Source organism: Myodes glareolus, chromosome 12 (genome assembly GCF_982192425.1).
Source record: "Myodes glareolus chromosome 12, mMyoGla1.1, whole genome shotgun sequence".
NCBI lineage: Eukaryota > Metazoa > Chordata > Mammalia > Rodentia > Cricetidae > Myodes > Myodes glareolus.
Window position 1 is genome coordinate 2,447,707 of NC_142037.1, and position 15,541 is coordinate 2,463,247.

Genomic DNA, 15,541 nt, shown 5'->3' on the forward strand with positions numbered 1-15,541 from the left:
GAAAATACTGTCTGCAGAATTAATCACTATCAAAGGGCAATCTGTAATGAACATATAGTAATGGGTTATAGTACTGCATATGCCTGGCACATTAGTTACTTTGGATGCGAATGGGAAGACAAAAACCAACCTCAGTAACACTAGTGACTAGTCTGTGTGTACAGAAAAAGAAGGGGCAGTGCATCTAGCAAAGGGAATGGGAAGAGTGGAGGCCAGAGAGGCTGACGTCATACAGTCAAATGACAGGCTCCTACATCCTGCCCGCAAAGAACAACAGAAAAGAGAGAGAGCATGGTGGGGTAGAATATGAAAGCAGTGTAGTGTTTCTTGATTTCCTGTATTCTGCCAGATAGAGAACTGAGGTAGATTTGAAACAAAACCTTGTTTGTTTTCATCAATCAAAGAACTAAACTACATTCTTGCTGCTTTCTTCCATTGTGTAGAAACTATTCTTCCGTTTGGCTTCCCAGTTGTTTCAGTGTGGAAAGGACTGTACTCCTAAGAGAAAAGGAGGGTCTAATGGGTCATCAGATAGCGCTTGCAGAGGACCCAGGTTATTAAGGACTGTACTCCCTGCTTACCTTACTAAGAGAAAAGGAGGGTCATCAGATAGGAGCGCTTGCAGAGGACCCAGGTTATTAAGTTTATATAAATTAAAATTGATACAATTGAATTTATAAAATTACCCCTCACCGAGTTTCTTAGTGTTTGGACTAGAAGTCTTAGAAAATGTAGAAATTATTAAATTTAGGAGCTCTTGAAGAGGACCCAGGTTAATTATTAAGATTTAAAAGTAGAAATCTTAGTGTAGATAGCATTGCTTAAAGCAGATTCTTTTAGTAGGTCTCAGGCAGGACATTTGCTAAGGATTTATTTTTATCCTTATTGTAGTTAGTCACTTTTTCTGCGTCCTTTTAAGATTTATTTTATGAGTATGAGTGCTTTGCCCGCATGAATGTCTATGCAACTCACACATGCCTGGTGCCTGTGGAGCTTAGAAGAGGGAGTCTGGTCCCCTGGAACTGCAGTTGTAGGTGGTTGTGAGCCATCGAGTGGGTAATAGTAACTAAACATGGGTCCTCTGCAAGAGCTCGTAACTGCTGGGCCCTCTCTCTGGACCTCCTTTCTCAGTCGTCCACTCTAACATAGCAGTCCACAAAACAAGCTAGTAAATAGTGATTTAAGCTCCTTAGATATTGAAAACATGTTACATACTTAGAAAGATATGTCCATCCTCAGATAGGAAAACAGGGCAATGTTGTGGGACAGGCCCAGTGGAAACTGAAGAGACTCTCAGAACTGGTTCTAAGTTAAGGTGGCATCAGTGAGGGGTGGTCAGCCTGGATGAGTCATACAAAGACCATGAAGAAGAATGAACTCAGAATAAGTTTGAGGAACAAGCTTGTGTGGGTTGGTATGCTTTTCTGCCGTGAGGATCAGAGCTCTGGGAATTCAAATATCAGCCATTTGGGGCATGCCCAGTGAGAGTTAATAGTTATAAGGACAGTTTACATTGTCAGAAAATAGAGTTTGATTCTGATTTTGTAATGTTGTTTTAGTTCCTGTGACCTAAAGTACACAGAAGGAGTACAATCCCTCAACTGGACTAAAATCATGAAGACCATTGTTGATGACCCTGAGGGCTTCTTTGAACAAGGTGGCTGGTCTTTCCTGGAACCTGAGGGTGAGGTGCGTGAGTGTGGGGTTTCTTTTTAGTTTGGTATGCAGTGTTGCCTAATGTCATCTAGGCACGGAAGGGAATGACATCTGAAGGTAGGAATAAAGGGCCTGACCAGCAGAGAGAAGCTGAAAGCACAGCATGGTATTATTGTTTCTTTAGGTTACTTTTGTAGGTAAACGATGAATTCATTGGGCATTGGTAGTCACTAGCCACATTGCTTTAATTTATAAAATTATTCCTCACAAAGTTTCTTAGTGTTTGGAGGAGATGGGACTGAGGCTTATTACAAAAAGTACTTCAAAGAAAATTGTCCTCCTGAGGCTAAAGAAATCACTCAACAGTTAAGAGCACTGCCTACTCCTCCAGGGGACCCGAGTTAAATCCTACCACCTACATGGTAGCCCACAGCCATCCAGCTCTAGTTCCAGAGGAGTTGAAGCTCTTTTCTATCTCCATAGCACTGCCACACACGGCTCATAGGCATACATGTAGCAGATTCTCATACATACAAAATTTGGAAGAAAAAAAAATCTTTAAAAAATAAATAGCCCCCAACTGTGGTGATACACACCTTTAATTTCTGCACTCAGAAGGAAGGAGGTATCTGAATTCAAGACTAGCCTAGTCGTATAGAAAGTGTCAGGTGAGGGCTACACAGTGAGGCCATGTCCAAAAATAAATTTTTATTTTTAATTAAAAACCTATTTTAAATAGAGCTCCTACTTTGGCATAGTGCATTAATACAAAGTGTATTTCTGTCATTAATTTCTACAGATAAAAACAGATGAATTGGCTGTTTGAGAATATAATAAGTGTACTTTAATGAATAATTTTAAGACAGATACTTTATTTCTTGGTCATTTGGCTCTCTTGAGTTTTTATATATGAAATGCTAGTGGACTGAGTATATTGAATTACTTTATTAATAAACAAATATGAGAAAAGTAGTAAATGGGTCTTATGCTTTCTGAACTTCACCAGGGAAGTGATGCTGAGGATGGGGATTCTGAGTCCGAGATTGAAGATGAGACTTTTAATCCTTCTGAGGATGACTATGAAGAGGAAGAAGAGGACAGTGATGAAGATTATTCGTCAGAGGCAGAGGAATCAGGTTAGAGAATACTTGTTGCACTATATAATGACTCAGTGTTTGGAGCAGCACTCACTCTTAAAGCCGGTCACACTCACTTGACATAGCACTAGGGGTGACGGGGGGGGGGGGGGACATCCTTCTCCAGCCTCCCATGCACAGGACACATGAGTTTTAAAGGAGAAGACATCTATCATGGCTTCCTCATCTGATATCATTCCTAGAGATTGCTTTTAGAAAAGGAAAATATTCAATATTCTATTGCATTTCTGCATTAGTAATGTGCACTCAATATTTTTCCAGACTATTCCAAGGAATCTCTGGGCAGTGAAGAAGAAAGCGGGAAGGACTGGGATGAGCTAGAAGAAGAAGCTCGAAAAGGTTATTTTAAAATTTGTTGTTTTGGGTGACTTACTCATTTAATTTGTGTACAAATGCCTGACGCTATTCTTTGTTTTGAGATGTTAATGTTAGATGCCTATGAGGATTGGAAAGATGGCTATAAAATTATTTGGGCAGAAGGTTAGGGAGACGGCTCAGTTGGAAACGTGATTGCCGTTCAAGCTTAGGAACCTGGGTGTGGGGCCCTAGAACCCTTACATAAAATTTGGACACAGTAGTGTATGCTTGTAATCGCAGTGCTGGGGAGGCAAAGGTATGAGAATCCTTGGGCCTTATTGGCTGGCCTGTCTACGCCAAGTTCAGTTCCGGACCTTGTCTCCTGAGACGGTGAGCAATTGAGGGAGACAGCTGATGTCAGCCTCTGCTCTGCGTGCTTCCCCAAACACGGGCACACAGAATGCATACATGTACATATGAGGAGAGGTAAGACTGTGCCCTGAAGCTCCAGGTGGGCTTGATTCCATCTCTGTAATCTTCTCACTGTGCACAGCAGTGTAATTCCCCAGTCAGAAAGTTAGAATTAGGAATATTGTCTAGTTGGTGTTGATGTCATTACTTTAAAGCCAAGCCCCAAATAGAAGTTATTAAAAGTTAGCATTATGTGTTAGCATTGTGCTAAGTGCTTTGGGCAGGTAGCCTCTGAATTCTCCTTGTAAATAAGCTCACTTGTGTGGATCCTGTAACTAGTGCTGACCAGATGGAGAGAGACACTCAGGGTGACAGACTGGCTCGTTCAGTTGATAGATAGTACGTGTCTTGAGCTAATGAATCACTCTGCCTTCTGCTTAGCGGACCGTGAAAGCCGTTATGAGGAGGAAGAAGAACAGAGTCGAAGTATGAGCCGGAAGAGGAAGGCATCTGTACATAGTTCAGGCCGTGGCTCAAACCGTGGTTCCAGACACAGCTCTGCACCCCCCAAGAAGAAGAGAAAGTAATATGAACCTTGGTCCTCTGCTCCATTCTCTCTGCAGACAACTCCTAACAATCCGACATGACATAGAAACTGTTTCTCCTTTTGGTTTCATTGAAGTTTTGCCATTTGTGTTTATGGGTTTAGGGGCCATTTGTGTGGACCAAGCTATTCGGGGAATTCCAGGCCCACCAGGACATGTGCCAGTGGCCCCACTCAGATGGCTGGCAAAGGAGGCGATGTTGAAGGGCAGGAGGCTCCTCCCACCCTTGATACCGTTTGTTTTCTTTTGACAACCTATCTTTGGTGTTTCAAAGCTGAATTACCAAGACAGTGGTATAAGCTGACCATTAACTATTTCTACTATGGTTCTTTTTCTTTGCATTTTTATTTTTTCATGGCTTTTTGAGACAGTCTTGCTATGTAGCTGTGGCTGACCTTGAAGTCACTGTAAACCAGGCTGGCCTCAAACTTGTAATCCTCTTGCTCTGCCTCCCAAGTGCTGGGATTGCAGGCCTGAGCCGCCATCCTTAGCTGAAGCATGGTTCTGGCCCCTCAGGTTCGCTTTTAAGTTCCGATCTGAAGTTCTCAAGAAAGGTTCTTGGGCTTTGCTAATGATTGTGATACACACAGCTGAGCTAACGGCATTGTGGGCTGACGGCTGGCCTTAAGTTTTCCTGGTTTCTTGCTTCATGCGTATTTTGAGGCATTTCTGCTGCCTTGGAAGACATGAGTACTGGAACTCCATGGCTGGGTTATCTCCTTCCTATGCTGGAAGGCACAGTTACCACTGTCTCTCCTGCCACAGCTAAGGAAGAATGGTCATGCCTCGTCCTGCAGGTGAGATCTAGAGGGAGGCTCAAGGGAGTCAACACAGTCATGCCTTGGCATAAAATATCTTGACAAGAAGAGAACAGGAACAGGCCATACTACAAGGCTGGACTCTGCTGCTCCTGCCTTTCCTTTCTCTGCAGTATCTTATGTTGGTCACTTGTGATGATCAGCTTTGAAGCACTGGGGGACTTTATCTTGCCATCCTCCCTGCAGGCTCCCTGCATCCACCTGTCCACTTCGCCTCTTCTGCTGTGACTCTAAGAGAAGGGGCTTCTCAGATTTTATGTTTGTTTGTTTTCTCTCCTTAGCAGTAGGACTTGATATTTTGAATTTTGGAAGAACTAAAAGATAAATAAACCGGGATTTTTTTGTTTTTGTTTTTTGTAAATTTGTCTTTTATGACCATTTCTTTGCAGTTCCTGAAATCAAGTTTTGCATACTAGAATGTTAAGATGTTAGAACAAAATGCCTTTATCCAACTAGTACCACAGAAGTTCACTGGTGGCTGTGAGCCTTGCCATTAGTTTGAGAAACAGACAGCAGATAGCACAGGAGACCAGGTTTGTGGCATAGCATGTTCCTTTATAGGAGATTCCCTCAGATCTTAGAGTGGAGTAGCTCTTTCATGAAAGCAGATCTTCAGCCATTTCCTTGTAAATGCTATGGAGGGCAGCAGCTGCACGAAGGGAAACCTTCAGCCTTCCGATTTGGATGGCCTGGTCTCCAGGGCTCACAACTGTGGAGAAGGATAGAGACGTTAGGCAGCCACAGTGTTCCATTTACACAAGGTCTCACTCTAGCCCTGGCTGACCCATAACTCACTATATAGACCAGGCTGACCTCAGATTTAGAGGTGGTGCCCTTGCCTGCTAAGTGCTGGGATTAAAGGTCTATACCATCACACCCATTCAGTTATACACTTTCATATATACCTGCTGTCTGTCACATGCAGTGATGGCTCCTTTCATAAGAAAGTGAAGCCAGAATAGAGAAGAAAGGGTTTTTAGGACTGGACAGATGACTCAGTGGGTGAAGACCCCCAGAACCTACAGAGTGGAAGGCAAGAAACTGAGCCCTACAGATTGTCCCCTGACATTCACACATGTGTACACATGCATAATAAATGTTTGGGTTTTTTTTTTTTAAAGAGCAGTATTTTTCTTCACTCCTGGGATTGAGGCCAAACAAGCATAGACGTAGTCCAGAATTAAATACATATAGCTGTTAAGGAAAGACTTCGCAGCAGACAATGTCAACAGGTTAGCAGTTACACTGGTAGGTTATTTTCTCCGAATAAATGGAACTAAGAAGCATAAAATTGTATTGCTCACTCTCTAGTTCTTGCTCTAGGGCATCTCTTCCAGATTCAAGCACCTGCCACAGTTCAAGGTACGCATAGCCTACATCTTGACATTCTTGCTTTTCTTCATCCAGAGGATCACTTACCACTGTAAACTTTAAACTGAAAATAAATTGAAAGGAGTTCATTTAACTCAGCACTGTTATGAACACATGGAATCCCACTGTGGAGGCAGAGGCAGTTGGATCTCTGAGTTCAAGGACAGCCAGGGCGACAAAGTGAAACCCCACCCCCAAAAGTAATCATGGAGTTTGGAGAGGCTGCTCATGGAATAAAAGCATTGGCTACTCTCTCTGAGGACACAGGTTTGACCACCAGCACCCACCTGGTGGCTCGCATCATTTATCACTACTGTGACAGCCTCTGTGGGCACACCACGTGGTACAGACGTGGCGGGTAAACACCCATACAAGTAAAATAAAAATGGAAAAGTAATCACAAATAGTAGTGTTTTCCCTGAATCTGAATCCCATCCTCTGCCTCCTTCTATTTCCTAAGGAGCCAAGAGTCAGGTGGAAATCAGAACACCATGTGTATCCTGGGGATTGAACTCAAGCCATTAAATTTGGAAGCAAGCTCTTTTACTACCTATTAATCTGTCTCAGCTTTTTTTGAGACAATCTCATATAGCCCAGGCTGGCCTGCAACTCGCTACATAGCTGAGACTGGCCTCCTGCCTCTACTTCCTAAATGCTCCAACTGCAGGTATGTGCCAACCCTCCTGACTCATTAACCTTTGAAAAGAAAAGTGTTGTTAGTTCTAAAGACCACCTCCCCTCGCTGGAGCAGAGCAGCGTGCACCCGTACAGTGAACCTCAGTACTGTGAAAGAGTCCCCAAGTCTACAGAAAGCCAGCTTACTGACTTTGTTATGGGCTTGAGACAAGACCAACTACTGTGGAAAATCTGTCACTCTTGAAAGGACATTGGAGCAACACTGCAAAGACCACAGAGCCAGAAGTGGGGGTTGGGATTGAAAACCAGCTCTGACAAAGAGGTGCAAACACCAAAGGCAAAGTCAGCTGAAACCTAACACGAAGCAGAAGAAGGAAAGCAATGGTTTTTAAAAGCCAAAGGAAGAAGTAGACATACAGACAAAACACCCATGCACATGAGTATAAGTTTTATAAAATTTTGTTTTTGTGAACCATATGCATGGTGCCTGCAAGAAGCCAGAAGAGGGTTTTAGATCCCCTGAATGGAATTATAGATAGTTGTGAACTGTTGTGTGGGTACTAGGGGTCACACCTGGGTCCTCTGAAAGGGCAACCAGTGTTGCTGCTGAGCCATCACTCCACCTCACACATACAATTTTTAAAGTATTTTAAAATATACGTATAAACCAGGTGGTGGTTCACACCTTTAATCCCAGCATTCCGGAGGCAGAGGCAGGCGGATCTGTGAGTTCAAGGTCAGCCTGGTCCACTGAGAACGAGTTCCAGGACAGGCTCCAAAGCTACAAAGAAACCCTGTCTCCAAAAAAAAAAAAAAAAAAAAAATCCAAATGATCTGTTTGCTCAATGTAGAACACTATCAAGAATCGCAATGTTGCTTTTACCCACATACGAGTCCCTGCCACCAGTGAAATACGAACTAAACCTAGACTGAACGAGCAGTCAGATGGGGGAGTCGAGAAGAAATTAAGTTGTTAAAGTATTAGCGTAAGTGCAGAACTGAACTCAGACTGTAAATGTTGTCTGAATGTCTGCATTGGCAGTGTGAAGTGGCTCACCGTCCCTCTTCAGGATCTTGTCTAAACTCAGACTGTAAATGCTGTCTGAATGTCTGCACTGGGAGTGTGAAGTGGCTCACCGTCCCTCTTCAGGATCTTGTCTAAACTCAGACTGTAAATGCTGTCTGAATGTCTGCACTGAGAGTGTGAAGTGGCTCACCGTCCCTCTTCAGGATCTTGAGCATGCAGCATGGCAAACAGAAACTGCCTTCTGCCGTGTTGTTCCACTGGATCCAGGTCTATCACTGTATGAAAGGTAAAGAAAAAGAACACAGGGATGAGGGTGTAGCTCAATGGTACAGTGTTTGCCTTGTGTGCAAGAGGTCCTAGACGGGGAAAGGCTGCTGTGGCTGTTTCCAAACAGGACGCTCATGACCGACGCCAACACAGGCAAAGGAGGCTGTGTCATAGATGTCACTGCAGATGGCTAGGCTTGCGCTGGCTGTGTCAGGGGTGCACTTGGGAGGCAGAGGCTGGCCAATCTGAATTTGATACCAGCTTGGTCTAAAGCGAGTTCCAGGACAGTCTAGGCTGTTACACAGAGAAATGCTGACTTGAAAAACCAAAAAGAAAATAGGTAAAATTGGAGCTGAAGAGATGACTCAGGTGAAGAGCATTGAGAGTCCAGGTTCAGTTCCCAGCACCCACTGGTAGCTAACTACTATCTGTAACTCCTTCCAAGGGAATCTTCTGACCTCTGCAGGTCCTGCATGCATGTGATGAACAGACATACATGTGGGAAGAATACCCAGACATGAAATAAAAAGAAGTCTAAATAAAAATTAAAAACAAAAAGTAGCTCAAATCATGTGTGCATACTATCTGTGGCTGCCTGCCTCCGTGTATATATTTATATACAAATACATATATTTGGTATGTAGATACCAAATATATTGAGCTATTTATCAATCAAATAGGATGGTAGGAAAATATGCCTGCCTTTCCCCAAAAATATTTATTTAATTCCAGTATCCCTTCCTATGAAAGGTACTGAGAAACTCTATTAAAATAAACCAAAATAAAATAAAAAAAAAACCCAGGCATGGTAGTGTTTGCCTTTGTTTCCAACACTCTAGAGGCAGAGGCAGGCAGAAAATGTCAAAGGAAGGTTAACTGAAGCAAGTGAAGGTACTTGGCACTGCAAGAATTAATATATATTCTAGAATAACAAATAATAATTGAAATAAAAATTATGACACACGAGTGAAGGACATGGATGTAGAGTTGTGTAGCTTAAAATTTTTATGAGATCTGAATATCTACAACTAATATATTGTAGAATTTCAGTGGAAATATTTAGATATATGAGTAATTCTTAAAAATAGCCAAAAAAAATTGAAGAGCCTTTACAGAGAGTTCAGTCGTGGGGTGGAGGGTGATCTGTTGAGAAACTGGAACAAATTACTGCTTAACTAAGATGTTTCCCAGGCTTACTTGATTTTTAAGCCATGTGCATATACTACTTTGGTAAATATGTTAACTAGGGAAATGGTTGGATTCACCTGCACCCCAGCCAATGTCTGGTTGCCTCCTGTGCCCACTCACCCTGCAGGAGCGCTCACCCTTGTTAAAGTGGAAGTGGATTTCCTCTCCTGCCCTAGGTTTCCTCAGGGACACCGGAGTCTCTGTCTCTGACAGCGGCAGATCATAGAACTTGTACTCTACATACACCTGCTGTATGTTCTCGTCAGACAAGACTTCAGCCTCTGGGCAGAAGGCCAGAGAGACAATCTCAATGCACATCTTCTCTGAATCCTGAAATGGAAATATTGATTTCCTAAAGGTCAGTGGGGCTGCAGTGTTCACACAAAGCTCTGGAAAACCGTCACAGCACACCACAAGAACCCATTTACTGACAGTTCACAGGCAAAAGGGTTACCAGCAGACAACTGGATGAAACTACCACAGAGTCACGGGACGCTGAGTCCCCTGCTGAGTCCACACACGAAATGAAGAAGCTGGTCTGCTTCAGCTCCCTTTTTAAAGTCACTGCTACACCCGCCTCTCTTTTCATTGTTCTTTGTCTACCATGACACAAGAGCTGTCAGAAGATTGACGTTTGTCTAGTTTCCAAAAGTATACAAGCGAACATGAGCCCTCCTGCAGAGTGGCAGCCAGTCAGCATCAAGCCATGGTGCCCAAGCACCAGCCTCTACCCTGCCTATTTCCAGAAACAAGTGGAGCTTCTTAGTCTTGAGAGGGGTGCAGCGGGGACAACCCGCCCCCCACCCCCGAATGAGTCTGCATTGCTGTCGAATGGGCTGCTTCTTCAAAATGGCTTGTTTGCAGTTTTCTTCTCAGGAACCCACACAAGGAAACCATTGACTTTTCTTTCTCTGTTTCTCACTACCGCTCTTCAAAATGGAAGAATAAGAGAAGATAGATTTGAAGAGTGGCGAGGAGGTTCTGAGGTCCAGCTGCCACATGCCTCATAGCCATCTGACTCTAGGTTCCAGAGGACCTGACTCCCACTTCAAGCCTCCAGTGGCACCGGACGTACATGTGGTACACAGACATACGTGCACACAAAACACCTTCACACATGAAATAAAAATAAATCTTAAAAAAAGGGCAAAGCAATAAAAATAAAATGCATTAGAGGACACACAGACTAGAACACCGTTGTTAAGATCAGCCTGTGTCCCACTCTAAAAACTGGCTTTTCAGGCAGGCCCCTGCCCTGAGAGACTCCATATTTTAGGTTGAAAGACAACTGTGTACCTGCATGGACACGTGACTGGCACCATCTGTCCAGTACTAACACGTGGGGCAGACTGATGAGTTATTCCTGGGCAAACTGACTCTCTAGGAACATATGGGCATTTTGGAAGCATATTGGGAAAGCAGGCCTGAGGAGTTATCAGAAATGCCAGCCTGAGGAAATGTAACTCTCATCTGAGCCCTGCCAGTCCTCTGACGTCTAACAATCTGATGTGTATGTCGGGACCGACAGGCGAAGAATTCCCAGCAGTCCCCAGGGCTTTCGTTAGCTATGTGAGGAGGCGACCAATCTGCTTAAATTGCTGTCAGCCAGTCAGTTTCACCATCTCTGCCTGTCCTCCACCTCCCTCCTGCAGCTCAGCTCATCAGTGCAGCTCCTGTCCGGAGGACCCGGCAGGTTTGTCATCTCACAGCCGAGGGCTCAGGCTGTGTCACTCACCAGTTTCTCTGCTCTGAAACTGCTTGAATTTTGTTGTGGCCTCCTAACCCTTTACAGTCTTCTTAAAGATTTATTTATCTCTGCCTGTATGCTACCTGCAAGTCAGAAAAAGGCACCAGATCTCATTATGGTTGGTTGGCAGTCACCATGTGGTTGCTGGGAACTGAACTCAGGACTTCTGAAGAGCAGCCAGTGCTCTAAACTGCAGAGCCTTCTCTCCAGCCTGACCCCTTTACAGTTTTTAAAGTAATATGTAATGTATGGTTTGAGAGTTAGTGTCAATAATCAACACTGGAATAAAAGAACTTATGCTCTCCCCACAGGGCTATCAAGGAAAGCAAGGTTATCTGGTAAATTGCTTCTACTGAAACAACTTGTGAATCTGTTATTCAAGGAATTCAGAGCCAGGCCGTGGCGGCTTAGGAGGCAGAGGCAGGTGGATCTCATTGAGTTAAAGGCCAGATTGATCTACAAAGCAAGTTTCAGGACAGCCAGGGCCACACAGAGAAACCCTGTCCTGGAAAAACAAAACAACAATAACAAGGCCCCTGCTCGGGACTCCTCTGAGAAGCCTGCACCCATGATCTGCCTTATTCTTTCCTTCAGTGCCTTTCTCTGTACTTCAGTAAACTTCATCAGCTTCATATTCTTTTCTGTGCTGAAGCCACTGATACTGATTTTGCCTACATGAGGTCTGTGACATAGCTCCTCAGGCTGCTGCTGCTGCAATAAGGGTTAGACATTAATTACTGAAGGCAATATTCTCCTTACTGTGCAGTCTGGAACTTGTATTTCATAAACCTGTGTTCTTAAGAAAAGAAAAAGAGGTGGGAGTAGGGGACAGTGAGATGGCTCAAAACATAAAGGAAGGGACTAGCTGTCAAGCCTGGCAACCTGAGCTCAATCCCTGGGACACGCACGGTAGAGAAGGACACCCCAACTCCTGCAGGTTGTGCTCTAAACTGAGTTCAATCCCTGGAATGCGCATGGTAGAGAAGGACCTCCCCATATCAGGATTTTTGAAGCTGTACCAAATGCATCTTTGCATTAGGATATGGCTACAAGCCTATGGAGGCCAGGGAGGGGAGTATGGTGGTTAATGGCTCCGTGAACTCATATGCTTGACTGTTTGGTCCTCGGTTTGGGAATGTTTAGGAAGTATGGCCTTATTGGTGTGTCACTGGAGGTGGGTTTCGAGGTTTCAAAAATCCACACCAGAACCAGTCATGTTCTCTCTCTCTCTCTCTTTGCCTGCAACTGTGGATCAGGTGTGAGCCCTCAGTTGCTTCTCCAACACTGCGTGCCAGCCTGCTGGCCATGCTCCCCACCACAATGTTCATGGGCTTCTCCCACCAATAGGACCTCTATGCTCATAGACCACAAGGCAAGTTCAAGGCTGGATCTCAACACTATGAACCTCTCAGCCTCCCAACCCTAAGTTAAGGAGAGAGATCAAGAAAATGACCCACATACAGACCACTCTGATGGAGGGAATTATTCCGTTGAGGCTCCCTTGTTGCAGGTGATTCTATTTTGTATCAAGTTGACAAAACTTAACCAAAACAAAACAAAACAAAACAAAACAGGGACCAAAGCAAGTGTGGGTAGTTCATGCCTGAAATCCCAGAACTCAGGAGGATTAGGCCTGGCTGCTACAAAAAAAGTCTGATGCAAGTTTGGGCTTCAGTATGAGCTCCTGTCTCAAACAAAACAAAACAAGGGAGAGGACCGAGCCTGACTCATTAATCATTCTGTGTGCCCAGAGCCCGCTGCTAAAGTGAGCATTCCATAATCACTTGTAAGGAGAATGAGCAGTTGAGGGTGATGTAAGATGATGAACATCCAACATGTGTGTGGCACACGGCACGGAAGCTCAGTCAGCAATACCCAGTAGAATTCTGTCTAAATTAAAGGTCATATATCCCTCTAATTGAATACTGATTATCAGTTAAAAGGAAGGAATGAGCTGGACATGGTGGTACATAACTTTAGTCCCAGCCCTCGGGAGGCAGAGGCAGGAGGATCTCTGTGAATTTCCAGGCCAGCCTCAGAGAGATAGTGAGACCATTGTGAACAGACACCATGTCCAAGGCAACTCTTCTATATTTATATGTATCTTATGTACTTTGATGTTTTGCCCACATGCATATACATATACACAGTAAGGGTGTCAAATCCCCTGAAACAGGAGTTATAGACAATTGTGACCTACCGTGTGGGTACTGGGAATTGAACCCAGTTCCTCTGGAAGAGTGGCCAGTGCTGTTAACCACTGAGCCATCTCACCAACCCCACCAAGGCAACTCTTACAAGAAGAGGCTTGCTTACAGTTTCAAAGGCTTAGTCCATTATAATTATGGCAGAGAGCATGCAGCACATAGGTGAGGTGCTGGAGAAGCAAGTACATCCTGATGCACAAGGAAAGAGACCGAGCGAGGTGGGGAAGAGAAAGAGAGAGAGAGAGGAAGAAGAGGAAGAGGGGTCAAAAACTGCAGAAACTGAAACATTTTTCTGAGCCCTCCACTGCTGCAGAAGTACCTTCCGCTCCTTCAGCCAATAGTCACTGAAGTACGAGCCCACTGGGGCGTGGTATATTTCTCTTTAAAAAAGAGCGGCAAGTCTCGGCTCTGCCTCTTGGTTCTGGTGCTTGGTTCCGGCTGCTGCTCCAGTGACTAGGCTCCTTCCCTGACGGTTTGTGTGTGTGTAAGTTTTACCCCCCAAAATAAATACCCCCTTTAAAACCTAACTGGTGTGGGATTGATTCGCCATTACTCCACGAAGAAAACCTTCCTTTCTTCCAGTCTCCATCTCCTCCGTGAAGTCTGCTAACCTGAAAAATGACCTCAGCTGAGCTGGGTGTCAACAAGGCCACAGAAAGGGAAGCCTGCATCACTGCAGCAGACGTCACCACGTGCAGCCACTCAGCGCTCTGTTACCCGTTACTCTCCTCTAACAGGCAATGGTCACCACAGGTACTTACAGCTTTGGGACACGACTGAGACTGGGGTGTCACTATGATGTCATCACTGTCGAGAGTCTGGGCTTCACTCACTTCAGAAGCTTGTCCAGAGGATTCTTGATCTGCTAGAGGAGAGGTTGAATTGCAGAACACATTCAAAACACTTCCTCCACTCCACGCAAAGAGTCAGTGCCCACACCAGTTCCCCTGTCTGATCACGTTAACTTCAGCATCAAACTCCACACTTCCAAGATTCAGAAGTCTGTTGTCACAGGGTGCATTGCGGGGGGTGGGGGGGAGGGATGAACAGAGAAAAGGAGAGAAGGAGAATGGAGGTGTTGGGAGCCACCTGGAGGCACAGGTTGGTCCTGCAGTTTGGAGGTATACCTGGCTTAGCCATGTGGGGCTGAGCACCCTTGCCTGCACCCTTGCTTGCACATGCTCAGAACAGCAGAATGGCATTAACCAATCAGGACAGCGTTCAAGCCTCTCCACCGTTTAAAAGCAGCTGCCTCGGGGCCCAACGCTCTCTCTAAGCTTTCTCTCGTCCCTGCTCTATCTTCCCTTCCCCCAATTTTCCTCAATCAAAGGGCTCCAAATAAAGATGTGACCAGGGAAGGAATTCTCGTTTTTGGTGGCGTTCATTCCTGCTGGTCAGGATGCGCCCCGCAACTGGTGCTCGAAGCCCCGAGACGCCGAGGGACCCTGACAACTACGCCGGGGGACCCTGAGAAGGAAGCGCCCAGCAACGCGCTGAAAGCCCGGGAGAAAAAGCCGAAATCAGACACCAGGACAGAGAGCCGTGAATTTCAGAACTCTGAACACGTGGAGCGGTGAGTGACGTCAGTTAAATCCTCCAGAAAGGGGAGGAAAAGAAATGAAAAAAGGATAGGCCTAAAAAGAAAAGAAAATACAAAAAAAATCAAAGTTAAGGTATCTGAAAGAAGGTACAAAAAGCAACGGGGAAGAAAAATCCCTTAAGTTCAGTGCAGGAGGAGTGTGAACAGCAGCAAAAAAGGCGAGGTAACTAAGGCGGGACTATGAGGACGATGGGGTACGGGAGACCGCGGCTTCCACTCCCTCTCCGTCCACCTGCGTACTCGCTGTTAGAGACTCAGAGGCAACAGTCTCGTAGGGAGGCGAGTTTGATCATGCTTGAAGACTGCCTTTCCTGTTCTTAAAGAGCCACAGAGCTTTTGGAGGTGATTTTCGCCTAATTTTGTTTAGAGAGCTCAGTCTCTGACTCTCACGTACAGAAAACTTTAATTTTGATTGAGGAAGCGGCCAGGCGGTGGTGGCGCACGCCTTTAATCCCAGCACTCGGGAGGCAGAGGCGGAAGCTGCGTGGTGAGCAGCAGCGCCGCTAAAGACCTAAAGACGGAGAGGGGCCAAACGCTGAACCGCGTTTCCATAG

The 15,541-nt window shown here is 45.0% G+C and overlaps 2 protein-coding genes across 5 annotated transcripts in view; one reads left to right on the forward strand and one right to left on the reverse strand.

Moving 5' to 3' along the window:
* Supt16h (SPT16 homolog, facilitates chromatin remodeling subunit) overlaps positions 1 to 5,305 on the forward strand; it is a 33,524-nt gene extending 28,219 nt beyond the window's left edge. Inside the window, exons 23-26 of the mRNA XM_048435675.3 lie at positions 1,560 to 1,689; positions 2,663 to 2,792; positions 3,075 to 3,152; positions 3,963 to 5,305. Coding sequence (XP_048291632.1) covers positions 1,560 to 1,689; positions 2,663 to 2,792; positions 3,075 to 3,152; positions 3,963 to 4,108 — 484 coding nt within the window. The 3' untranslated portion in view covers positions 4,109 to 5,305. The remainder of the gene's footprint in view (positions 1 to 1,559; positions 1,690 to 2,662; positions 2,793 to 3,074; positions 3,153 to 3,962) is intronic.
* The window catches only part of Rpgrip1 (RPGR interacting protein 1), a 32,432-nt gene continuing 21,343 nt past the window's right edge, over positions 4,453 to 15,541 (reverse strand). For 2 of the 4 annotated variants that reach the window (XM_087911870.1, XM_087911869.1), the window contains 5 exons: positions 14,149 to 14,249; positions 9,571 to 9,763; positions 8,169 to 8,253; positions 6,249 to 6,379; positions 4,453 to 5,653 (listed from right to left, as the gene is read on the reverse strand). In XM_087911870.1, coding sequence (XP_087767996.1) covers positions 5,541 to 5,653; positions 6,249 to 6,379; positions 8,169 to 8,253; positions 9,571 to 9,763; positions 14,149 to 14,249 — 623 coding nt within the window. In that variant the 3' untranslated portion in view covers positions 4,453 to 5,540. Of the gene's footprint in view, positions 5,654 to 6,248; positions 6,380 to 8,168; positions 8,254 to 9,570; positions 9,764 to 14,148; positions 14,253 to 15,541 lie in introns of all 4 variants that reach the window. The other 2 variants (XM_087911867.1, XM_087911868.1) reach the window with 1 other exon arrangement.